This window comes from Apostichopus japonicus, chromosome 16 (genome assembly GCF_037975245.1).
Source record: "Apostichopus japonicus isolate 1M-3 chromosome 16, ASM3797524v1, whole genome shotgun sequence".
Classification (NCBI taxonomy): Eukaryota; Metazoa; Echinodermata; class Holothuroidea; order Aspidochirotida; family Stichopodidae; genus Apostichopus; species Apostichopus japonicus.
The window spans coordinates 3,659,019-3,686,035 of NC_092576.1; the positions used below are offsets into that span (position 1 = coordinate 3,659,019).

Here is a 27,017-nt window from a genome sequence, read left to right on the forward strand (position 1 = left end):
CGGGGAATTCCCTGACGTCAGTATGATGACGTCACAGGGTGGAGTGACTCCCTCAACCACTGCATATTCGAATTAAGTACCATGACTTTCATTATATGTGAACGTTTCCTTAGATAGTGTATTGAGAAAGTTGCAAACCTTTTTAATGTGTAACTTCTGGAGACTATGATGTGGAATTCCTTCTTACTTACTCTATACCAAAGTGAGTCCTAGCAAATTGTTCGCTTACTATCCTGGACATACTGTACTCACAACGTGACGCGTAAAAGGCTAATACGAAGCTACACTACAGTACGTTTGTAAACAACGACAACTTGAGAAAGCGACAAGGAACACATTGTTACTTCTTTGGTTGCGAATTGAAAAATAAGTCATCTCGGTGGCAGTGGAATACGGCATTTTAAATCATGATGACAGCTAAATGTACCCCAGCATTAACTTTAGTTTTATATTTGGTTACGTTTGCAGTGAGGTCTGCAAACTCTCAGTGCCCAAATGGGTGTGAATGTCCTGGCCGCTCCGATCAAGACTTTACAACTATATCGTGTTTTGGATTAGATGACCTACCAAACCTCCCGAAAGAAGTATCAGACTTGTGAGAAGATTTCTTTTCTATTTTCGAATCATTCCTCCGATTTGAGTTAATCGATGTGCATGATCTAATTTTAGGCTTACCCTTGGCCCTACTAGTACAACTACTAGGCTAGTACTAGTATACTACTACTTGGCTACAGTAGCCTAACACTATGTACAGTGTAAGGCCTAGCCAGTGTTGTGGGTTTAGCCTGTCACAGTGTTAATTATAATTTGTAGTGGTACTGAACATATGAAGCTGCAATGATACAGTGATACTGATAGACATTGTAGTTGACGTGTTGGCAAGTAATTGTAAACACTTTTACAATCGAAAGAACTAAACTACTACGCAAAATCTGTGTGATGTTAATCACCATGCTGTTACAATTTTGCATATTTACTGATACATAGCTAGCTGCGATCATACTTCCAATCATAGTACCAGCCTAGTACTTGCTGTAGGCCTAATAGTGTAAAAATGGTGGTGCAAATTGTGGCCAATTTTTGTAAGAGTTTGAACTCACAAATAGTTCACATTTTCAGATGGATTTCTCTTAAAATTCTTAAATGTCTAGGATTTGCAGTGCAGGGCAAATTCTTAACAGTCATCTGGAAATATCAAATTTGTTTCGGACGACCGATTGTTCCTTCTTGGTCTTCCAACGATCAACTAACTTAGTTTCATAATATGCAGAGGGGGTTAACTTGAGAAAAAATGCCAAACAGGGAATTCCAGTTGTAGGTTTGTCCAATGTAGAAGTATTCCAACATTAAAGTAATTGCATATATACTTCGTCAGCTGTTGTCATATTTTGGAGATCTGTTTAAAAGCAATTTAGTAACGTTGTGGCTATTCGCACGAACGTAATCGTGCGAATACAGTTGACTATTTGCACACATGTAACTTGATCAATCAGCGCTTGTGGTTGATGTAACCAATGAACTGTCCTGATATGTGCTGGCCGGGAGGGGTGAACAGGACATCGATGGACAATAACACAGCAGTGCATGACAATGGAACAGGAATTTGATAACTATGGGGATTTCAAAAGGATATCTGGGGATACTTTATCTATTTTTGTAATAAAGGATTCCAAAACCGTTGAAGCAGCAAACAAGCGACTAGATGAATTAAATTCATCATATTCCGTACGCATTTTAAGAAAGTTTGCAACAAATCTTTTCTGAAATATTCCAACAAAATCTTTAATTATTACTCCGAATTTTCCCAGAATTGATCACATCTCTGATTTCTCTCATATTTTACAGATTTGGCTATTGATTTTGAAAAAGATAACCATTTTTTGAGAATCAGTAAATTTTCATCGACCAAAATCTTGAGGGGAGGGGGCGAGGGGGGCAAATCGACCGTGCACACCCAACACTGGTGTTGGGGCCATGGTTTACCTTCCCCGCCTACTCAATACGAACACGTTCGTGCGAATATAAATGTTTATTGGCAGTGCTTTTCTAATCACTACATACATACTTATACCCACATACAATTTTGTGCGAATAACAATCCTTATTGGTACGCCTTAGTGTGCGTAGTCACTGTCTATATAAGCACGAGCATGTTCGTGCGAATATCGATGCTTATTGGTACGTCAACTTAACAATAACGGTTGTTATTGGCACGTGCACGTGCCAATAGACACGACCATTTAGTAAATACTTACCTGTGATTTGTTTGGCTTATAGACCACAAGGCCAAATTTTAACGTTAGGCAGATTGTCTGAGAAGACCCAAAATTCTGTTCGGACAACCAAACTCATTTTTGGTAGTCGTCTCGCAGATGACCGCAGATGACTGCAGATGACCACATTAACATCAAATTTAGATAGCATTGTTTACTAAACAAACCTCACATAGGTAAATTGATAAATTTGTACACCTCCTCTGCACTTTGGAAATACAGTACTAAAATGAAACAAAAGTATCAGAGTTTTAAATCTCCAATGCTGGTATTCTCTCCTGCAGTTTACATATTGGTCAGTTTTCTGTTATTTTGCTACATGTTTTGGACAAACAATGTTTCTGTTTAAAAAAACAATAGGTAAGCCCTGGTTGTCTAAGAGACTGTATAACTGCATTAAGCAACTGTTTAATATATACAAATCAAAGCAAAAGTATATATTTTGTCCCAATTTTGTCCCAAAATATATTTAATGCTAATATCATTGGCTGTAAGTTCTTAGGAATTTGGTTACAGAAAAGTGTGCCCATAAATTGCATCAAGTTGCACAAGGCTTTTAAGGGATCATTTGTGAAACATCAATCAAATTTGGCTTAATTTCCAAGCTTAAATAGTTTTGTCTTTCACCTAACATCTCATTGAAACTTGATCTTATAGATCTATCCCAGAATAAATTAAATTGCACAATTAACTACAAGTGTCAGAAAGTCTGTTCATACTCAGCTCAATAAAATTTCCCATAATTTGAACATGTTTTGTGTAAAAGTGTGCTGTATAATTCCTGTCAGTTGTGGGTAACCCTATATAATTTACAAATGTGCTACAAGATATATTTGATATTTCCTTCCTGAAGACAAATGTTAGCCCTATTGTTAAGTTGGATATATAAAACTTGCACTGCAAAAAGTGGCTACAATTTCAATGGCATTTTGACATATCATTGCAAAGTACATAACCGTAAGAAAGGATGTGAAATTAGGGGAACAAATATACATACATTTACTGTCATTACCTATTATGACACAGTTGAAATGTGTGAAATGCATCTGAAATTGTAAACAGTTTATGTGGTTGCAAATGGTGTTAACAAGTGATGTTTTGAGAGAAGTTTTCATTCTTAATGGTTTAAAGCTTAGCATAAAACTGAAAGTACAATTATCAAGATTGTGTGTTTATTTACATACCACACAATGGAGTTCTTAATTGAATAGTGTGTTTTAATAATAGAATGGCTAATGAGGCTTCAGCATACTGAATATTCAATACTTACAGAACATTTTACATAGAAATTAAATATACATAGAAATTAAATGTGGGTTTAGTAGTCAAGTTTGAAGAAATAGAAAGCGAGGACTGGAGGGCATAATATGTACATTTAGTTTATAAATGCATGTATGTGGGCTCTAAGTACTGTTGTTTGTGATTAGGGATGACTTAACCAATTCTTCTTGCATAATTATATCTTCAGAACCATTGCTGATAGCCCCCGTATCTCTGAGATACCACCTGGTTACTTCAATCTACCCTCGTTAACTGATCTGTAAGTATGAACATTATTGTAATTAAAAGGCCAGAACCGCCAGATACCATCTGGTTGCTTCAAGTTCTCATAAACCTACAGTATATTTACTAATAGGCCAGATACCATTAACTTACAGTATCTGTAAATATACAATATAGTCAAATACCTCCTAAATTATTTCTTGCTGCAATTTCTTACACATGTACCATTTGGTCAAAGTTGCAGTGAGTTAGTCTGCGTACTCATGTACAACTAGCTAGTATATGTCTAGCACTACAGGAGCCCTAGTGTTACAGGAACCAAGCTACCTTTGTACAGTAGGTATTTCTGCTGATGTTTTTCGGAATTGTTTGAGACAAAATAGGCCTACATTAGCTGCATGCATATTAATGATTTATTGACTTGTTTTACGCTGGTCATCCCTTTCTTTTCTTGGAAGAATAATTCAATTTCATACTGCACAGACATTTTCCAATGTGCATTATTAAGCGCCATGTAGATCTGCCTAACCTTGATTTATAAAAGAGTATTGACGAATGATGATGCTGTAATTTTGTACAGTATGCTACAAGTATTGATCCTTAATAGCGATAATAGTGGCGAGTGAAGCTTTCGGCACAAACGCCAAATGTCGAGTATATACTTTTAATGATAGTTGTCAGGGCCTGTATAACACGATACTAAATATTTCTCTTTTTCCCGCAGAAATTTGAGCAACAACGATTTGGAAACCATCAGTAAGGAAAGTTTTGAGTATGTTGGATCCTTGCAAAACATGTGAGTGAGCCACTCTGAGTTCATATGAAGTTCATTTATACAGTATTGTAATACCCATTATCAAGTATGGGAAGATACACTGTATAAATGAACCTGATAGTAAACTAGCTATGTCCATATAGAGTAATCATACTGTACCCAGTATGAAGTATGGGCTGATACTGCACCTGAGAGTAAACTAGCTACAGTAATCATACTGTACCCATTGTGAAGTATCTAGGCTGATACTGGAACAGTTCTAGTAAACTTGATATTCATATAGAGTAATCATACTGTATCAATTATGAAGTATGGGCTGATACTGCACCTGAGAGTAAACTTGCTATATCCAAATACAGAGTAATCATACTGTACCCAGTATGGAGTATGGGCTGATACTTCACCTGATATTAAACTAGATATATCCATATTGAGTAATCATACTGTACCCATTATGAAGTATGGGTAGATACTTCACTTGATAGTAAACTAGTAAGGCAATGTAGAGTAATCATACTGTACCCATTATGGAGTATGGGCTGATACTGCACCTGAGACTACACTAGATATATCCATATTGAGTAATCATACTGTACCCATTATGGAGTATGGGCTGATACTTCACCTGATATTAAACTAGATATATCCATATTGAGTAATCATACTGTACCCATTATGAAGTATGGGTAGATACTGCACCTGATATTAAACTAGATATATCCATATTGAGTAATCATACTGTACCCATTATGAAGTATGGGCTGATACTTCACCTGAGAGTAAACTTGCTATATCCATATATAGAGTAATCATACTGTACCCATTATGGAGTATGGGCTGATACTTCACCTGATATTAAACTAGATATATCCATATTGAGTAATCATACTGTACCCATTATGGAGTATGGGCTGATATTTCACCTGATATTCAACTAGATATATCCATATTGAGTAATCATACTGTACCCATTATGGAGTATGGGCTGATACTTCACCTGATATTAAACTAGATATATCCATATTGAGTAATCATACTGTACCCATTATGAAGTATGGGCTGATACTTCACCTGAGAGTAAACTTGCTATATCCATATATAGAGTAATCATACTGTACCCATTATGAAGTATGGGTTGATACTTCACCTGATATTAAACTAGATATATCCATATTGAGTAATCATACTGTACCCATTATGAAGTATGGGTAGATACTGCACCTGATATTAAACTAGATATATCCATATTGAGTAATCATACTGTACCCATTATGAAGTATGGGCTGATACTGCACCTGAGAGTAAACTTGCTATATCCATATATAGAGTAATCATACTGTACCCATTATGAAGTATGGGTTGATACTTCACCTGATATTAAACTAGATATATCCATATTGAGTAATCATACTGTACCCATTATGAAGTATGGGTAGATACTGCACCTGATATTAAACTAGATATATCCATATTGAGTAGTCATACTGTACCCATTATGAAGTATGGGCTGATACTTCACCTGAGAGTAAACTTGCTATATCCATATATAGAGTAATCATACTGTACCCATTATGGAGTATGGGCTGATACTTCACCTGATATTAAACTAGATATATCCATATTGAGTAATCATACTGTACCCATTATGAAGTATGGGTTGATACTTCACCTTGGAGTACACTACTGGACATAGCTATGTTCGTAGCTTTTCCATTTTATTGTGTTCCCAGTTTAACATCATTGAATAATACTAGACAATAATATACTTTATCTTTGGCTCAGTAGACTACAGTACATGTACTTACTGTGCTATATCTCCATTTCATATGATCTAGTTTCCTTTCAAATGTTGAATTCAGAGAAGAAAGGAACTGCTTAAAAATTCTTATCTGAAAAACTTGTTCCTAACTCAAAACACTGTCGTTTTCCACAATTGCAGAACGTAGTCATATCTAGCTTAATCCTTTTTGTGTAGAAATCCAATTTATTGTTTTCTGTAACCAATTTTTTGCTATAAATGATGGTACTTTTTTTTTTATAAACCATGAAGTTTGGACATGTAAACCTAAATACTCGTTATTAAAATAGACAAGTTTCTTTTAAAGGAATGTTATTCAGGAATGTATTATTTTATCTTTTGTCTACATTTTCCAGAGACCTCTCAATGAATCCCATTGTGTGTAACAAGAAGATTGACTGGTTACAAATCTGGCGTGAATCCTACCCTAGGAATAAGGTCATCGGTAACTGCACAAATGGAAATACCATCAGTAATTATCTTGGTAAGTACATGATCGAAAATAAAAATAAAATGAAAAGAAATTTCAAGAGATGTCTGGCTGAATGACATAACTTATTACAATAATAAGTTTAATATTTAGAAGAAGATGATTATGGGCACAATAATAATTTTGTGTGTCTCTTTAGAGTGTAAATACTATTAAGTATTGTAGTCCTATTGTGTAGGTTCGTTCATATTACATGACAATTAATGTCGCTATGTTTTATACTAGGCACATGATTCAGTCTGAGAGATTGTAATGGATCCCCATTAACAGGGCACCACAGCTCTGATAGTAATCGTGTGATTCAATTTGAAGAGAAACAATCAACTTTGTTAGATACTTGTAGCAAGCCATAACATTCTAAATCCAACAGTGGTTCCTTGACATATCTACTGTACATGTAGTTAGATCAATCTGTGAACATCCTCATTAGCATAGATATGTAAATGCATTTAATAATTTCCTGTCCAGGTATTTTGTCAACTTTCACTTTCATAATGCCACTTAGAGTTAAGCGACACACTCAGCTTATTTCCTTTGAACTGTTTGCAATGTCAGCATCTTTAATAGCCTTCAAGTTACCATTACTGTAAACTACTGTACCTATGTAGTGTACATACAGTATGTGTGCACATGTGTAGTTTGTACACATGTCCATTGATACTTGCTTGTAAACATCTCCTATTGTACGGTACAGTAGCTAATATGCTACACACACTGATGCTTATAATTATACTGTATATATTGTAGTATGTACAGTAGATGCTGCCTGGTTAGTAGTACAAGTACCTAATAAAACCACCAGTGTAAATAGGTCAACATAGGTCAAGATCATGGTAGTTCCTATTGGTATATTGACCTTCAATCAGTGATTAGAAGAATTTATTTCAGGAAAATGTAGTGTAACAGGTCTGGCAATGTGTATGTATGTCTGGGTCATTGGAGGCAATCTCCTATCATGGGTTCAGAGTTCATTGGTCAAGCCCTTAGTAGATTGTATATCCATGTTTGTGTATCTCCTAGCAACAGTATGTCTGGGTACATTGGAGGCAATCCCCTATCATGGGTTCAGAGTTCATTGGTCAAGCCCTTAGTACAGTAGATTCCATGTTTGTGTATCTCCTAGCAACAGTATGTGTGGGTCATTGGATGTAATCTCCTATCATAGGTTCAGGGGTTACAGTCTTACATTACAGGTGTACAGTATTACATGTCTAGCAATGTGTATTTCTGGGTCATTAGAGGTACTGTAATCTCTTTAAATGGGTTCAGGGGTGACAGTCTTACATTACAGGTGTACAGTATTACAGGTCTAGCAATGTGTATGTCTGGGTCATTAGAGGCAATCTCTTTAAATGGGTTCAGGGGTTACAGTCTTACATTACAGGTGTACAGTATTACAGGTCTAGCAATGTGTATGTCTGGGTCATTAGAGGTACTGTAATCTCTTTAAATGGGTTCAGGGGTGACAGTCTTACATTACAGGTGTACAGTATTACAGGTCTAGCAATGTGTATGTCTGGGTCATTAGAGGCAATCTCTTTAAATGGGTTCAGGGGTTACAGTCTTACATTACAGGTGTACAGTATTACAGGTCTAGCAATGTGTATGTCTGGGTCATTGGAGGCAATCTCCTTTCATGGGTTCAGGGGTTACAGTCTTGAAACAAGTTGGCTCAAGCCCAGCTGAGTATTTGTATTTATATCCATGTGTACAGTATCTCCTAGCAACAGTATGCCTGTGTCACTGGTGGCAAAGTATTGCCAATGGTTAGCATATATATATGAATAATGAATATATGAATATATGAATAATGATGTAGAGGTATCATTGGATCCCTGATGTTTTTGAGACATATCTATACACTTTCATTCCATTCTCAAAATCAGTTTAAACTCGAAATGGGTCATGATTTCTGGAAGATGGTCATATTTCTTTTTTCATTTCAGATGGCAAACCAGGTGCAGCTTTGACAATTAAATTAGGAGATGATGACCTTACCTTTGATAGGACCTGTGAAAGCCTGTATATAGCAGCTACTTTGGATTCAGCAGCACCAAGTGCAATGACTTACAGTAAGACAATGAAATCATAATTCCTGAACATGTGTACTTCAAAATACCTCTACAGGAACACACGATACTTAGTTATAATGACCCCTGACAACACATTGGCTTGTGGGCAATGGAAGCCTATATAGTGATATACAGTCTACAATGGGCACGAAAGAAATATCAATATGATGAAACATGGAACTAATTATACACAACAACCAAATGTATGATGTAGACTAGTTACCATATATGCTGGCCTAGACATGTACACTGTACCACTACCTTACATGACATGTCCATAAACAATGTCAGAAATGAATGTAAACTAAAACGAGTACCTTGAAAGAAAATGGAGGAATAACAATACTGCACATTTGACTGATTTAATTGAGCCCCTTAAATATTGTAGAAAATAATACATAGATCTCTGCATCACAAGAACATGCCCTTAAAAAGGCCTAGTAGTTGCTGACAACTTTCATGAACTCATGTCCTAAGTTACCATTAACAGTTATCCAATTTTTTAAATTTATTCAAAGGCGAACAGATTTTTTTCCTTTTCTCCAACCTCTATCTAGGCAAGTCTGCCCAGCCCCGGCGCTTTCCGACCCCTTGTCCATTACTGTGTGTAAATAACTTTTTACGAAATGTTGATTAAAAAACTTCAATGGCTACTTATGATGATGTTTGAAGTAGTTACATTTAAACGTTGCACAAACAATTTAAGTGAAGCACATGGTCAAAAGGGACAGCGAAAATGTATGCCAGTTTGCAAGGAAGAAATTACTGTGGTATGAATTGCAAATTTTACTTTAGCAACTCAATGCGGAGAGAACAAACATACTGTGATATGATTTTTTTTATTTCAGTATCAAAGATGTTAAATTCACACAAAATTTGTAAATTGTCTCAACTCATAACATTTTGTGATCAAAACAGTTATTCAAATATTAGGTGATATTCTTAGAAACAGTTCAACTACAACTTTTGTACCATGAGCAATTGTCCAAAAAAGCAAGGTCCAAGTTATGATAATTGAATGCACACATAATAACCTGTAGCATAAAATTCCCTATCTCTTCACAGGGTAAAGTAACATACAAGTAGTTGCAATTCAATAACATGCTTTGTGTTCATTTAGTAAGTACTGCAGATGCAAGAATGTTTGCAGACTATGGGCAAGGGGCTATTAGCCAATCAAATCACTGGGAATATGGAAAACACCATGAACTATTTTTAGCATGACAATCTCTGTCCTGGAAATGTTGTTAGTTCCGTTTGGAAGCCTCACAACTTACCAATGAATGTTTATGATGTATTTGGTTTCAAACAAACTATAGGATTGGAAGAAATTTTGGTTCACTTGAGAAGAAAGAAAGAAAAATGTTCATTCAAGAAGGGGTTTTGTGTAGGACTAGTTGTGAGTGTGTGTACTTGGGGTTTGTTTATCAAGAAAAAAAAATTGTGTTTGGGGTAGGACTCAAAGCAATTTTGAAGATTTTTGTGTCCCTGGCTAAACCATTGTGTAATGGATGCAGAATCCTGCAGTCGTAACAATGCTGTATTGTTTAGCATATATATAGCAGTGAACGCTGCAGCAAAACTATAATTAATTTCAATAAGATACGGGATTGTCTCGCACAAATATTGTTTTACATCAATGTTATTAAGCTGTTTTGGTATCTTGGGCTATTAAAATGACTTCTAATGCTATGACTGTACTTCCTACAAAAATACTGTTTATTTTGGAGATTGTGCAAATGGTAAAATTGTCTGAATGTGGAGCTATTAATTACAATTAACTTCAGCAAGTAATATTACTTTGTTGGCATTTAGAAGGATATTGAATCCATGTTTCTCTGTCACCATAGTGGTTTATAGGTATAGGCCTAAGTGTAGGCCAGGTATCATATTTCTTGGGTTCACATGGTTACCATATTGCTTGGGTTACCGTATTTCTTATGGGTTGAAACAAAGGACACTGTATCATGAGGGAGGGGTGTACAGGTTCTTACCAAATGGTGTCATGTTTACATTTTTCACTATTTACACAGTGTTTAATACGTATTAAAGGGTGTGAAGATTCGCGCAAAAAGAAACGTCTAATGCCGGTAATCTGAACTAGTTTCGAATGAGGTGTAACAGAAGTGTTAAACACCACCATCGATCCCAGAAAATACACACACAGCTTGCTACTGTTGGTAATTAGACACTAGTGTACAGTCAGTACATACAGCTGTGGTCAAAACTCACCCACAGCACAGTATACAAACGATACAGCGATGGACATCTCAGGTCCAGCTAAAGATAACAAGGTATCACGTTTCATTACTGTACTGTCTGCATTTTTTAGCGACACAAACAAAACGTGACTTGCAAGCAACAGAAAGTTAACTTTTTCAGACGGCCACACACGGTTTTGGGCGAGTCTTCAATGCCTTTAAAGTGATTGTAAAGCAGTAATATAGGCTGAGCTCTGTCCTATCCATTATCAGGGTTTACTTACCTACCAGATGAAGGAAGTGAGGGTGATTTGGAGATTGATGATGAAGTTACCTTACCAGCTGGAGCTCGTTCAATGGTGATCAACGTTAGGGTGAATGATGGTGGTAGTGCAGGAGATCCTCAAAGGTCATATTTGTTAGTTTTGGTGCCAAAAAGTATCACAGCAGTGGGAACAGAGATGAAGATTATTCTAGACGATGGTGAGTCTCCTGTTAACCTTCAGAAAATCTAGCTCCTACAGTTAGTATTTTTTTTGGGCAAAAAAAATATTTAAGTGACCAATGTACTTAATTATTGAGCAGTGTGCATGTAACCACTATGCTACTATAATTTATGTTCAGTACAGCTACAAAAAAAGGTTCAGATGCATTTAGCAGATAAAGGCATAAATTAGCATATGAACACTGTGTATAGCAATGTGTGCACTAAATAATTATTATTTTTGGCCCAAGTACTACAATTGCTGCCCATAGTGACAGGTATGGTGACCCATGGAAATCCATAGCAGCTTTTAGTGGTCCAAGAGTAGTAAATGTGGGCTCTCATGTATATGTCCCATGTAATCCCATGGGCGTCCTGAGTCAACAGCATTCCTACAACCCTGGCTGATGGGTCTCTTGGGTCTGAGCCTAGTGAACATCGACCCTGTTCAAGCTTCCCTATGTGATCGCATTCATCTTGTGACCCTAACGATGACCCTAACCAAAGGGACACTATGACAGTTTGGGTAGCCTTAGACAATGGTCTTTGGCACTGCTGTAAACGTGTCCCCAGCATAACCCGAATTGTGCCTGAGAAGAGATATACAGTAGTTTAATGTTACAAACTATGACGTGGTAGTGATTGAGTCTGTCATTTGACCCATTACTGATTGATACTGCACAGAGGTCTACTAGGTGAGAAGTGATCCCTCATCTGCCCCAATAGTTACATATCTGCATCATGTCAGATTACATTGGGAGGAATACTGTATGACTATGAGTGGGCCTAATCTGACTTGATCCAAATGGAAGAAAGATGGACGTCACTAACTGACATGTTGGTGTTGAGTTATTGGTGGCTCCAGCGACATGCCACCACTCACCCTGGGGAATAAATCTACACCTGAAGGTGGGGGGTAGGGAATTATCCACTCCAGATTTGGTCCAAGGAAAGGGTGAGGGGGCATAACCCACTTGAGATGTTTCCAAGGAAAGGTGAGGATATCCCACATTCATGTTATCTTGGTAAGAGGCTCATTTTATGAGCTCGTTCTGAATAATGTCCTGGTTATGGTTATAATTGCCTTTAACATGATGCAAGTACTTTCATAGGCTTTAGAAACTTGGCCCATAGCAGTTATACTCAACAGTTGTAGAAAATAAGCTGTTGCTACTGTAACTAAAGCCTTGTTTCTTCTTTACTAGATGTTAGCACATGCTCTACAGTGCAGACCACTGTCAGTCCAACAGTTCAAACCACTGTCAGTCCATCTACGATGCCAACTACAGATAAACCACCCGTTCCACTTCCAGGTAAGTTATATACACAATTTCCTTGGATTTTAAACACACTGCATGATGGTGTTAACTTGTTATGTGTATTGCAATTCATGCACACAGAATGGTGTTCACTTTACAATTAGATTGGCAATCAAGCACACTGTATGTTGTTGAGTGTATGTGATTTGATTCCATGCATGCATACTGTATGGTGTTAGGTGTACAATTTGATTGGCAATCAAGCACACTGAATGGTGTTAAGTGCACAATTTGATTGGCAATCAAGCATACTGAATGGTGTTAAGTGCACAATTTGATTGGCAATCAAGCATACTGTATGGTGTTAGGTGTACAATTTGATTGGCAATCAAGCACACTGAATGGTGTTAAGTGTTACAATTTGATTGACGATCAAGCACACTGAATGGTGTTAAGTGCACAATTTGATTGGCAATCAAGCATACTGTATGGTGTTAGGTGTACAATTTGATTGGCAATCAAGCACACTGAATGGTGTTAAGTGTTACAATTTGAGTGACGATCAAGCACACTGAATGGTGTTAAGTGCACAATTTGATTGGCAATCAAGCACACTGAATGGTGTTAGGTGTACAATTTGATTGGCAATCAAGCACACTGAATGGTGTTAAGTGTTACAATTTGATTGACGATCAAGCACACTGAATGGTGTTAAGTGCACAATTTGATTGGCAATCAAGCACACTGAATGGTGTTAGGTGTACAATTTGATTGGCAATCAAGCACACTGATTGGTGTTGAGTGTTTACAATTTGATTGATAATCAAGCACACTGAATGGTGTTGAGTGTACAATTTGATTGATAATCAAGCACACTGAATGGTGTTAAGTGCACAATATGATTGATAATCAAGCACACTGAATGGTGTTAGGTGTACAACTTCATTGGCAATGAAGCACACTGAATGGTGTTAAGTGTTAACAATTTGATTGACAATCAAGCACACTGAATGGTGTTAAGTGTTTACAATTTGATTGACAATCAAGCACACTGAATGGTGTTAAGTGCACAACTTCATTGGCAATCAAGCACACTGAATGGTGTTAAGTGTTTACAATTTGATTGACAATCAAGCACACTGAATGGTGTTGAGTGCACAACTTTATTGGCAATCAAGCACACTGAATAGTGTTAAGTGTTTACAATTTGATTGACAATCAAGCACACTGAATGGTGCTGAGTGTTTACAATTTGATTGGCAATCAAGCACTCTGAATGGTGTTGAGTGTTTACAATTTGATTGACAATCAAGCACACTGAATGGTGTTAAGTGTTTACAATTTGATTGACAATCAAGCACACTGAATGGTGTTACGTGCACAACTTTATTGGCAATCAAGCACACTGAATGGTGTTAAGTGTTTACAATTTGATTGACAATCAAGCACACTGAATGGTGTTAAGTGCACAACTTCATTGGCAATCAAGCACACTGAATGGTGTTAAGTGTACAATTTGATAGACAATCAAGCACACTGAATGGTGTTGAGTGTTTACAATATGATTGGCAATCAAGCACACTGAATAGTGTTAAGTGTTACAATTTGATTGATAATCAAGCACACTGAATGGTGTTAGGTGTACATTTGATTGGCAATGAAGCACACTGAATGGTGTTGAGTGTTTACAATTTGATTGATAATCAAGGACACTTAATGTTGTTGAGTGTTATCAATTTGATTGATAATCAAGCACACTGAATGGTGTTAGGTGTACATTTGATTGGCAATGAAGCACACTGAATGGTGTTGAGTGTTTACAATTTGATTGATAATCAAGCACACTGAATGGTGTTAAGTGTACAATTTGATTGATAATCAAGTGCACTGAATGGTGTTAGGTGTACATTTGATTTGATCTGGTTTGTGGCTGATTGGTATGGACTAAAGTTTGTGATACATAGGAGTGGCGTTCAGCTGCAGTCTGTACAGGTCTGATGAGTCTCAAGAAGGACGAAACCAGTGATAATTAGTGGCATTTCTAGTGTATGGACCTTATAATAAGGTCATTTACATTTATTTGTCATCAAACATCTGACATACAAAATTTATTTCATTTAGCATTTGGGATAGGATCCAGTTACAGTGACATTTCTCTGTGTTAGATTTAGTAACATTTGCTATCCTTCCTATTTATCAGTCTAGACTTTATTTATCATATGAGAAAACAGCTGTTAGAGGAAGCTTCCCACAGACATATTTTATTTGCTACTAATTAAGCCTGAGCATTTCTGAACTTTATTGTAATTTACATGATTGTATGTTATTGGAATACATACTGTTCTTAATTCATACATGATCTACTCTTATTGTGGTGTCCCTCTTTAATGTAACCACTGAGTTCATACTTGGGTCCCTCTTTAATGTAACCACTGAGTACATACTTGAGTCCAGCTTTAATGTAAACACTGAGTACATACTGCACTTGAGTCCAGCTTTAATGTAATCACTGAGTACATACTTGAGTCCAGCTTTAATGTAATCACTGAGTACATACTTGAGTCCAGCTTTAATGTAATCACTGAGTACATACTTGAGTCCCTCTTTAATTTAACCACTGAGTACATACTGTACTTGAGTCTAGCTTTAATGTAATCACTGAGTTCATACTTGGGTCCCTCTTTAATGTAACCACTGAGTACATGTATACTTGAGTCCAGCTTTAATGTAATCACTGAGTACATACTTGAGTCCCTCTTTAATGTAACCACTGAGTACATACTTGAGTCCAGCTTTGATGTAATCACTGAGTACATACTGTACTGTACTTGAGTCCAACTTTGATGTAATCACTGAGTACATACAAGTTTGAGTCCAGCTTTAATTTAATCACTTTGTACATACTTGGGTCACACATTAATATATTCACTCAGTAAATGCTTGGGTCCCACGCTTATGTAACCATTGAGTTCATACAAATTTGTGTCCTGCTTAAATGTGATCACTGAGTTCTTACTTGGGTCCCACTCTACGTTCAATCGTTTAGTTTATACTTGGGCGATGCTTGAATGTAATCACTGAGTACATACTTGGGTCCCGCTTTAATTAAATCACTGAATACTAGGGTCATGCTTGATTGTAATCACTAAGTACTGTACATACTGTACTTGAGTCCAGCTTTTATTTAATCACTTGGTCCATACTTGGGTCATGCTTTAAGGTAATCACTGGTCCATACTTGGGTATTGCATTAATGAAATCACTGAGTACATACTTGGTTCCCGCTTTAATGTAATCACTGAGTTCATACTTGTGTCCCCCTGAAATGTGACCACTGAGTACTTGGCTCCTGCTTTGATGTGATCACTGAGTACATAGTTGGGTCCTGCTTTAGGTGATCATTAACATACATATATATTCTCATTGAGTACCCTTGCACTGGTACCTTTTAAGAAGCTTCTGGACTAATATTTAAATTTATGATATTCTGAAATTCATTAAAAAGAACTGTAATCTCAATAATGTGAATTTGGTGAGATTTGGGAACTTTGTCGTCTTACATTGGAATCCTGTCTGTAGCCTAACTACTGTACTTGTTACATTTCCTTATTTTTGTTTAAATTGTAAGTGATTTGCAACCAAACACAACACGTTCTTTGTTTTAATGTAAATGGTGACGTTGTGATACAGATTCTAACTGATTATTACAACAGTTAGAGACCTTCAATCCTTGGTTTTAGTTTGTAGTCCGATTCTACCTGCACAGATTAATACAACAGTAGAGACCTTCCATCCTTGGTTTTAGTTTGTAGTCAGATTCTACCTGCAGCACAGATTATTACAACAGTAGAGACCTTCCATCCTTGGTTTTAGTTTGTAGTCAGATTCTACCTGCAGCACAGATTAATACAACAGTAGAGACCTTCCATCCTTGGTTTTAGTTTGTAGTCAGATTCTACCTGCAGCACAGATTATTACAACAGTAGAGACCTTCCATCCTTGGTGTTAGTTTGTAGTCAGATTCTACCTGCACAGATTATTACAACAGTAGAGACCTTCCATCCTTGGTGTTAGTTTGTAGTCAGATTCTACCTGCACAGATTATTACAACAGTTAGAGACCTTCAATCCTTGGTTTTAGTTTGTAGTCCGATTCTACCTGCAGCACAGATTAATACAACAGTAGAGACCTTCAACCCTTGGTTTTAGTTTGTAGTCAGATTCAACCTGCACAGATTATAACAACAGTATTTCTAGACATTTTCTATGTCAAAGTCTGGTAGCTTTTTTATTTATGATTTTACATTATTACAGTATGGCAGAGAACTTGTTACAGGAAACTTACAGTACAGTCAGAGTGCAAACAATTCATTGTACTTGCTAATATGGGACTTCTTATTTTGTATGTAATTTGTTTAAACCCAGGCTTTCTTGGTTCATTATAAATTACAATGAGTAAGATAACCTTGTTTGGGTTTGCTTGAAAAAGTGAGAATTAAAATTCAGATACTGTACTACTTCAAAGAAAGCAGAATTTCTGTTAAGTTATCCTTGAATTATTTGTGTACTGGGGTAGCAGAACTTTGTTTTGTGCATTTTACCAGCTTATGTCACTGAATGAAATCCAACTGTTTGCCTGGTTTAAGGTTAGAGCCTTCAATCTATTTCGGAGACTAAAAACTCAAGTTTTGACCCTTAATTTGAGGGAACTGCTTTAATGTGGTTTCTCTTTTTCCCTTCCAGTGATCCTAAAAGTCATTATTGGTGTGGCGGTGCTCCTTACAGTCGTGGCCATCGTCCTTCTCTTGGTGTTCCTCTTCAAAAAGAAGCAGATCATTTAATCAGTTATTGATTATATCACAGATATAATGATTCCTGCAGGGCTTGGAAAAAGACCTCAAAAGTCCTGCCAAGTTTGTGATAAATGTCTTGAACAGCTGCAGTTTAGAAGGGAATACAGAACATTAGTACTTAGCAAACTTTAGGCTGCTCTTTGCACTCCATGTTGCGAGTAATTACTGGAAACGAGATTGTAATTTATCAAACTTAGATTACAGCCCTTGTAGGTGTTGTATCAGATTAATCAGTGAGTGTACGTCTCTTGTAAGGATAGAACATGTATGTCAGTAAGTACCATGTCCCACACTTAGAATGTGAGCTAGAATACTAGCCACTTAGAATGTGAGGTACAATACTAGCCACTTAGAATGTCAGCTAGAATACTAGCCACTTAGAATGTGAGGTACAATACTAACCACTTACAATGTGAGCTAGAATACTAGCCACTTAGAATGTGAGGTACAATACTAACCCCTCACAATGTCAGCTAGAATACTAGCCACTTAGAATGTGAGCTAGAATACTAGCCACTTAGAATGTGAGCTAGAATACTAGCCATTTAGAATGTGAGCTAGAATACTAGCCACTTAGAATGTGAGCTAGAATACTAGCCATTTAGAATGTGAGCTAGAATATTACTAGCCACTTAGAATGTGAGCTAGAATACTAGCCATTTAGAATGTGAGCTAGAATACTAGCCACTTAGAATGTGAGCTAGAATATTACTAGCCACTTAGAATGTGAGCTAGAATACTAGCCACTTAGAATGTGAGCTAGAATACTAGCCATTTAGAATGTGAGCTAGAATACTAGCCACTTAGAATGTGAGCTAGAATACTAGCCACTTAGAATGTGAGCTAGAATAGTAGCCACTTAGAATGTGAGCTAGAATACTAGCCACTTAGAATGTGAGCTAGAATACTAGCCACTTAGAATGTGAGCTAGAATACTAACCACTTAGAATGTGAGCTAGAATACTAGCCACTCAGAATGTGAGCTAGAATACTAGCCACTTAGAATGTGAGCTAGAATACTAACCACTTAGAATGTGAGCTAGAATACTAACCACTTAGAATGTGAGCTAGAATACTAGCCACTTAGAAATTTAGAATGTGAGATACAATACTAGCCACTTAAAATGTGCTAGCCACTTAAAAGTATTGTCAAGAAATATTAAGCATATTATGAAAGTAGATACTCCGAACTGTCAAAAAATAGTAAGCATATTATAAAAGTAGATACTCCAAACTGTCAAGAAAATGTGGAAACTTTAGTTGAGAGTTACTGACCTGTTGGGCATGTGTAAAAAAGACTTTTTTTGGCATAAAACCTTTCTTTGCTCAAATTTCAAATTAGGGATAATGAACTCTGTACAGAGATGAGATGTTCTTGGCAGACTATTAACAGTACTCTATTTAGTTAGTGAGGAACCCGTGCCTTCTGCTGTTTATTTTGTGTGGTGAACATTTTTGAGTTGATTTTGAAAACTTGAAGTGTGTTATCCAATAAAGAAGTGTGCTATTGTGAGGCTGTTTATAAAATACATTGATAATATGAATGTTACCCACCTAGTGCTCTATGCATGATACAACTATAGTATAGTATAACTTGATTTTATGCCATCTTGCCATTGAATGCATTCTTCCTGCTTCCTGTTACAACTGTTTACTTCCAAAATGTAACCTATCTACTGTAGTTACACATTTGAAGTATTCTATGTGTGCTATCCATTACAGAAGTGTGCTATTATGTGGCTGTTTATAAATTACATTGCTAATATGGATGTAACCCACCTTATCTCTATGCATGATACAACTATAATATAACTTGATTTCATGCCATCTTGCCAAATGCATTCTTCCTGTTACAACTGTTTACTTCCAATAACCTATAGTTACACATGTGTGGTATTCCATATGTGTAAACTATAGTAACATATGTACATAATACATAAAGTATTCTATGTGTGATATTTGTAAAGAGTATCAGTTGGATATAAGTGCTATTATACCAAAGCCAAATGAAATGTTTTAGTTCTGTTCTTATATTATTTTGTTATTAATTATAAAGTTTTACCTTGTTTATGAGAGTATATGTTGAATGCTGCTGCATACAAATTGAGATTCTAGTACTTAGTGTTACTATTTCATTATTATACAGTTTTAGTTCACAATATTTTTGCTATTTTATTTCCTAGCGAGTATATAGCGTACGGTTATACTATGATGTTATTTGTTCACTGCTTTAATACTCTACATATTGGTCAAACAATGCTTTTAATATTTTCTATTTCTATGAGGCCATCATTACTTATCATTCTGATCATAGTTTACTCAGAGTAGAATGATGATGATGCATCATTGCATTCACTCTGTTTTTGTCTTCACAAACCTTTACAGAACAGTTAGGGAGTCTTCTACTCTGTTAAGCCAATTCAGACTTTATAGAAGACTTCCTTTCACATTGTAATATTTTTGTGATAAAACAAATAAATAAACGAACAAACAAAATAAATAAACAAACTCTGCAGATTTAAGTGATGTTTACTTCAACTTAGTTATTGTGTGCTGTGTTGGAGTGATAGTTCTATGAATGCATACTCAACTTAGTTATTGTGTACTGTGTTGGAGTGATAGTCTATGAATGCATATTCAACTCAGTTATTGTGTGCTGTGTTGGAGTGATAGTCTATGGATGCATATTCAACTCAGTTATTGTGTGCTGTGTTGGAGTGATAGTCTATGAATGCATACTCAACTCAGTTATTGTGTACTGTGTTGGAGTGATAGTTCTATGAATGCGTTCTCAACTCAGTTATTGTGTACTGTGTTGGAGTGATAGTCTATGAATGCATATTCAACTCAGTTATTGTGTGCTGTGTTGGAGTGATAGTCTATGAATGCATACTCAACTCAGTTATTGTGTACTGTGTTGGAGTGATAGTCTATGAATGCATATTCAATTCAGTTATTGTGTACTGTGTTGGAGTGATAGTCTATGAATGCATATTCAACTCAGTTATTGTGTGCTGTGTTGGAGTGATAGTCTATGAATGTGTTCTCAACTCAGTTATTGTGTGCTGTGTTGGAGTGATAGTCTATGAATGCATACTCAACTCAGTTATTGTGTACTGTGTTGGAGTGATAGTCTATGAATGCATACTCAACTCAATTATTGTGTACTGTGTTGGAGTGATAGTCTATGAATGCATATTCAACTCAGTTATTGTGTGCTGTGTTGGAGTGATAGGCTATGAATGCATATTCAACTCAGTTATTGTGTGCTGTGTTGGAGTGATAGTCTATGAATGCATATTCAACTCAGTTATTGTGTACTGTGTTTGAGTGATAGTCTATGAATGCATACTCAACTCAGTTATTGTGTGCTGTGTTGGAGTGATAGTCTATGAATGCATACTCAACTCAGTTATTGTGTACTGTGTTGGAGTGATAGTCTATGAATGCATATTCAATTCAGTTATTGTGTACTGTGTTGGAGTGATAGTCTATGAATGCGTTCTCAACTCAGTTATTGTGTGCTGTGTTGGAGTGATAGTCTATGAATGCATACTCAACTCAGTTATTGTGTACTGTGTTGGAGTGATAGTCCATGAATGCATATTCAACTCAGTTATTGTGTACTGTGTTGGAGTGATAGTCTATGAATGCATACTCAACTCAGTTATTGTGTATTGTGTTGGAGTGATACTGTAGTTCTATGAATGCGTTCTCAACTCAGTTATTTTGTACTGTGTTGGAGTGATAGTCTATGAATGAATAGTGAATTCTGTGGGGTTTCATACAGTTGTAGAGTACAGTTTTTTCAACTGTATTAGAACTCTTGTTTTCTGAGTGTGAACAGGACGAGTTAGGTGGTGGGTGGAATCATTGGTACGTGCCTGAAGTTTCGACATGTTAACTATTAATATTCTATAATACTTAACAAATCTGTTTCTGTTCTATTTTCCAGGATGGCTTTTTGCACTTATAGTGATATTGATATTATTGATTATCCTGTTTATTGTTGGAGTTATTGTCTATTGCACGTGTTACAAGGAGGAGAAAGTTGCTGAAAGTGCAAACCCTACGGTTGCATATTCTCCTGTCGGAGAAAAAGTATACAACCCAACAACGGAAGAACAAGATGTCTAAAGTTTGCACAGCTTACAGCATTCTCATTTAATTTGTTTCATATGATGCAAGCTCAGTTCTTTGTGAACACTTCACACGGTTTCCAACTATATACATTATGGCTTGGTGCTGCAAAATCTTTGTTTATAAATATGACTTGTTGGTGAGCTCATGGAGGTGGGTACAGCATAGGTTAAGGGGAGGGGGGGTGAGGGGTCAGTGCATGTCTTTATTATTACTATTTAGTCTTTCAATTAACTATACAGGGAAGAGGCAAATGGAGTGGTTGCTGTTAACAATGATACCACTTGTTTGAGAAGCATAATCAAGTATGTATGTGTCAGTGTCTGTGTGTTAAACTGTGTCATGATAGTTATGATGTGTAAGTACAGTAAGGGTCACTGCTGGATGTTACTTCTTAAACATGTTAACTCCCCCATTCCCCACCTGACCCCCCCCCACCCCTAGTGCATTTCAAGTGTACTAGTAACTGAGCTATCCCACATTCCATTGATAACACTGAGGCTGATGAAGTGATACTTTTCCATTTTTGTTGATATCTAAGATCTGGAAGGTACATTAACAAACACTACCAGGTATTATCAGTTTACAACTCATGTTTGCAGTCTAAACTCCTTCATATATGCAGTAAATGTGAAAAAGTGAAAATGTTAAAAGCTTTAATGAATATGAAGGGAATGTCTTGGGTTGTGACACCCAAGGTCTATTTAACTGAAATGAAATCTTAACCAGCCTTCACTGAAATAAGTGTATATACATGTTTGTCAGTGTTTAATTTTCAAATCTGTAAATGTTAACAACTCTTTCAACCATCTCTTTATATTTGGATTGGCTTTAATATGCTCGCAGTTGTCGGAAATACTTGTGAAAATATGATGACACTTTTTACAACTTACTTTTTGGTGATCTATGAGAGGGAATGGCCAATGCTATGTAGATATGTTACTTGTACGTGCTTCAATTTTGTGTATTAAAATAACTTGTTTGTGCTCCAAGTTACTACAGTGTGGTGTGTTAAATGGTGTCCTTCGTCAATGCTAAGTTAATGGACATATTGTGTATTTTGTCAATGCTAAGTTCATGGACATATTGTGTGTTTTGTCAATGCTAAGTTCATGGACATATTGTGTATTTTGTCAATGCAAAGTTCATGGATATATTGTGTAATTAAAGGATATTCCAGGGCAAAAGTTCCTTTTAATTGGTGAAAGGGAAACACGTTTACTGTATAGCTTTCAGGTGACATTTGCATTCAATCTCTATGCAGTGTTACCAGATAATGCTGAAATTGTACCACACCAGTACATGAAGCAGAATGGTTAGATGTCATAGTTGCAAACAGACAGCAAAATGTCTCGTTTCTCTTTGTTTTTTTTTCTCACATGATTGTTTTGTCCTCAGATTAGATAGGGTTACAAATATAAAATAACAAATATATCAGTATTACAGAAGTGTAATTATATCGAGAAAAGACATAAAACAGCTCTAATGTCGGTGTGGATCTATGACATCACACCTGTTTGTTTCAAGTTCATGTTATATGACATTATGTGAAGTTTAAATGTTGACCTCTCTAGAATGATATTTAATAGGATAATATATCAATCATACGGTTTGGATTACAGTAAAGTAAAGTAAAGTCAAATTTATTGATATCAATCATAAAATGAAGATATAATAAAATGGATTCCGCAGCTTAAAAATATATACAAAAATATGATAAAAATATCATCTAGTTATATGACTGTTCAAAAGCTTTATACTCCTCGGTAAAAAAGAACGTCTAAAGCGTTCAGTACGCATATGAGATAGGGTATACAACCTACATGGAGTGGTGTAATACTTATGGAGAGGATGGTCAGGATCAGTCAAAATCCCAAGATTACATAATGAAGTACAATTTCTTCAATGTACTGATCATCTATAGAATAATACTTTCTGAAATGTCTGTTAATCAAATTAAGTCGAGTCTTGAAACAGGAAGAGGTTACTTGCCATTTCCTGCTCTTATTAATATTCCTGTTGGATTTTGCAGCTGATTATTTCTTTCATTGATTCCAGTCACAATTATTCAATATATTAATTAGTTTGTCGTCTTGGGTGTGAACATGATTATATTCACTACAAGGAAGTAGTTATCTTACTATCTAATCTATCTATCCACCAGGGAGTTGTTATGGAACAACTCCCTGCTTCCACTGATAATAAACATTACAGTTAGTGATATGATACTCTCATGTTTTCACACCAAGTTTCTCCCAGTTTAGTCTGTTCTCGTTAATATGATCTCTGACAAACAGGAAATTATGTTGTCATTGATATGAATGCTATTAATAATTTCAGTTATACTTTACCCTATTGTGTAGTGTTTTATATTAAATGTTTAATAGTTCTTATATCTGTGGTACCAGAATTAGTTATTACTCAAGATGAAAGCTGACTGTGTGCAACAAGTTGATTTATAGTGGAAACTTAAGACCTTATAGTGAGTACTAATATTATTTATGTATCAACACTGTATCCATGGGTATAACATAATACTCATTAAGTTTCCACATTTAATGCATGTGCTCAACATCAGTTGTTTTTAACCATTTTCTTGTACCTAGATGATCAGTAATATTGATGTGATAACTTTTTATGATAATATTATTTTCATGATAATATTCTTTACATGTTCCCTTGTGAGTGATTAATTTAGATGATATTCACCATAAAATTGATTGCTTAAGCATCTCTGATAATTGTCTGTAACCATATTGGGTGTAATTTGTTATGTGTGACATCACTGTATCATTGACTTGTGCCTACTGTTAATACTTATTCAACCAAAAGAATTTGTGTAAACCGTAAATAATTCTTAGTTTGTATTTCGTCTCTTTCCTCTTCCTGTATGATGCAAACTGAAGTACAACATGATGTTATCAATCCATTGTTATCCTGAAGTATAATATTCCATTGAGATCATTTGCATCTTTCTATTCAATGTCAATTGTTGTTATTACTTTTGTAACCTCTGTATATAATAATCATTTCATATTTCATGAACTGATCTGGTGTGGATGCTTAAACACTAGATCTGATCCAGTGTTTGGATGCTTTAACACTAGATCTAATCCAGTGTGTGAATGCTTTAACACTAGATCTGATCCAGTGTATCAATGCTTAAACACTAGATCCAATCTGGTGTGCTGGTACTTTAACACTAGATCTGATCCAGTGTTTGAATGCTTAAACAATAGATCCAATCTGGTGTGTGGATGCTTTAACAATAAATCTGATCCATTGTTTGGTTCCTTAAACACTAGATCCAATCTTATATGTGGGTGCTTTAACACTAGATCAGATCCGGTGTTCGATCCTTTAACACTAGATCTGATCCAGTGTATCGATGCTTTAACAATAAATCTGATCCAGTTTATGGTTCCTTAAACACTAGATCCAATCTGGTGTGTGGATGCTTTAACATTAGATCTGATCAGTGTGTGGATGCTTTAACAATAGATCTGATCATTGTGTGGATGCTTAACAATAGATCTAAGCCAGTGTTTGGATGCTTTAACAATAAATCTGATCCAGTTTATGCTTCCTTATACACTAGATCCAATCTTGTGTGTGGATACTTTAACAATTGATCTGATCCAGTGTTTGGATGCTCTAACACTAGATCTAATCCAGTGTTTGGATGCTTTAACAATCGATCTGATCCAGTGTATTGATGCTTAAACACTAGATCCAATCTGGTGTTTTGGTGCTTTAACACTAGATCTGATCAAGTGTTTGGATGCTTTAACAATAGTTTTGATCCAGTGTTTGAATGCTTTAACAATATATCTGATCAATTGTATTGATGCTTAAATACTAGATCCAATCTGGTGTTTTGGTGTTTTAACAATAGATCTGATCCAGTGTTTGGATGCATTAACACTATATCATTGTCAGCATTATAACCTGAGGTTTTGAACACCTTTGTAATGTTGTTAAAGAAATGTTCATGTCCAGATCAGACCAGTAGTTTCAAATGGTGATGAGATCCTTGGGATCAGAGTGTGAAAGATGTCTCTGGTAGAATGCATCAAAATCTACTCAATGGATCTGACTATGTCTGGTGTAAGACACTATCACTGAAATACAATGATAGATGAAATGTTATATGATAGATGAAATGTAATCATAGTAATATGTTTATATCATGAATGCGGTTGCGGTAATGCACAGTTTGATGATAAATAAATTTTCCAATGCAGCTTACTCCCCATAAAAGTTGTTTGTGTTTATTATTAAGAAGAGAGAGTCTGTGAGCTGAGCAATCTCATAACGGTAGAGGCGAGCCTTTTTTTTTTAATGATGATTGGTGTGTGGTACAGATAAGGTTATGGTGATCAACAATTATGATCAGTAACTAAAAAATATGGTGATGATCAGAAACAACAAAAAATTAAATAATTATCAACACTTTAAAGAAACAAACACTCTGAATATAAGTAGATCTAATTTTTCTTTTTTAAGCTAGTGTAGCATTTCATGGAGTGTTGTGTAGGATCCCTTTATTGAGTGTGACTGATGTATGTTAATCCATAACATCCCTATATTGTGTGTGACTGATGTATATGAATCCATAAAATCCCCTTTATTGTGTGTGACTAATGATTGTGAATCTGTTTAATTCTTTATTGTGTGTAACTGATGTATGTAAGTACGTAACATCTAGTGTTTGCACGTGGTATTTAATTCGGGTACCCGCCCGACGCGATACTACCTGGTTCCTAATTTATTACCCAAATCCTACGCAAAGTGTGATTTTTTTATTTATTTTTTTGCAAACCGATGGTTAGGCAGATTTTCATTGACTTAGTGTAGAGTTAGGCTACCATGGGGTCGAAGATAACAACACCAGTTAAAGTATTCCATGGATATCTTATAACTGCGTCACAATTTCAGCTAATGAACATATGGCTAGGCTAGATTATCCCCTTGACTTAGTGTGGTGTAAGGCAACCATGGGGTCGAACGATAAGCTTGCTGGACGAGTTTAAGAGTCTATAGACAGAAAAACTATTGAAATGAACGTAGCAAGAATATGGCTAAATTAGGTGACCTATTCTTCTGTCATCTAGGCTGTCATTTCTATCGCGTGCCGTTTCATTCAACACTACCCGCCGAAAAAGACTAA

At 35.9% G+C, this 27,017-nt stretch overlaps 1 protein-coding gene across 2 annotated transcripts; it reads left to right on the forward strand.

Moving 5' to 3' along the window:
- The first annotated feature begins 111 nt into the window (after positions 1 to 111).
- Positions 112 to 26,107, forward strand: LOC139983106 (uncharacterized). 2 transcript variants are annotated; one of them, XM_071996466.1, is made up of 8 exons: positions 112 to 595; positions 3,742 to 3,813; positions 4,501 to 4,572; positions 6,706 to 6,833; positions 8,786 to 8,911; positions 11,386 to 11,595; positions 12,802 to 12,909; positions 17,598 to 20,432. In XM_071996466.1, the coding sequence occupies exons 1-8, from the start codon at positions 408 to 410 to the stop codon at positions 17,693 to 17,695; spliced, it is 1,002 nt and encodes a 333-aa protein (XP_071852567.1). In that variant the 5' UTR covers positions 112 to 407; the 3' UTR covers positions 17,696 to 20,432. The 2 variants fall into 2 exon arrangements, with proteins under 2 accessions (XP_071852567.1, XP_071852566.1); XM_071996465.1 differs by lacking the exon at positions 17,598 to 20,432 and adding an exon at positions 21,663 to 26,107 and having other exon boundaries at positions 113 to 595.
- Positions 26,108 to 27,017: the final 910 nt, after the last annotated feature.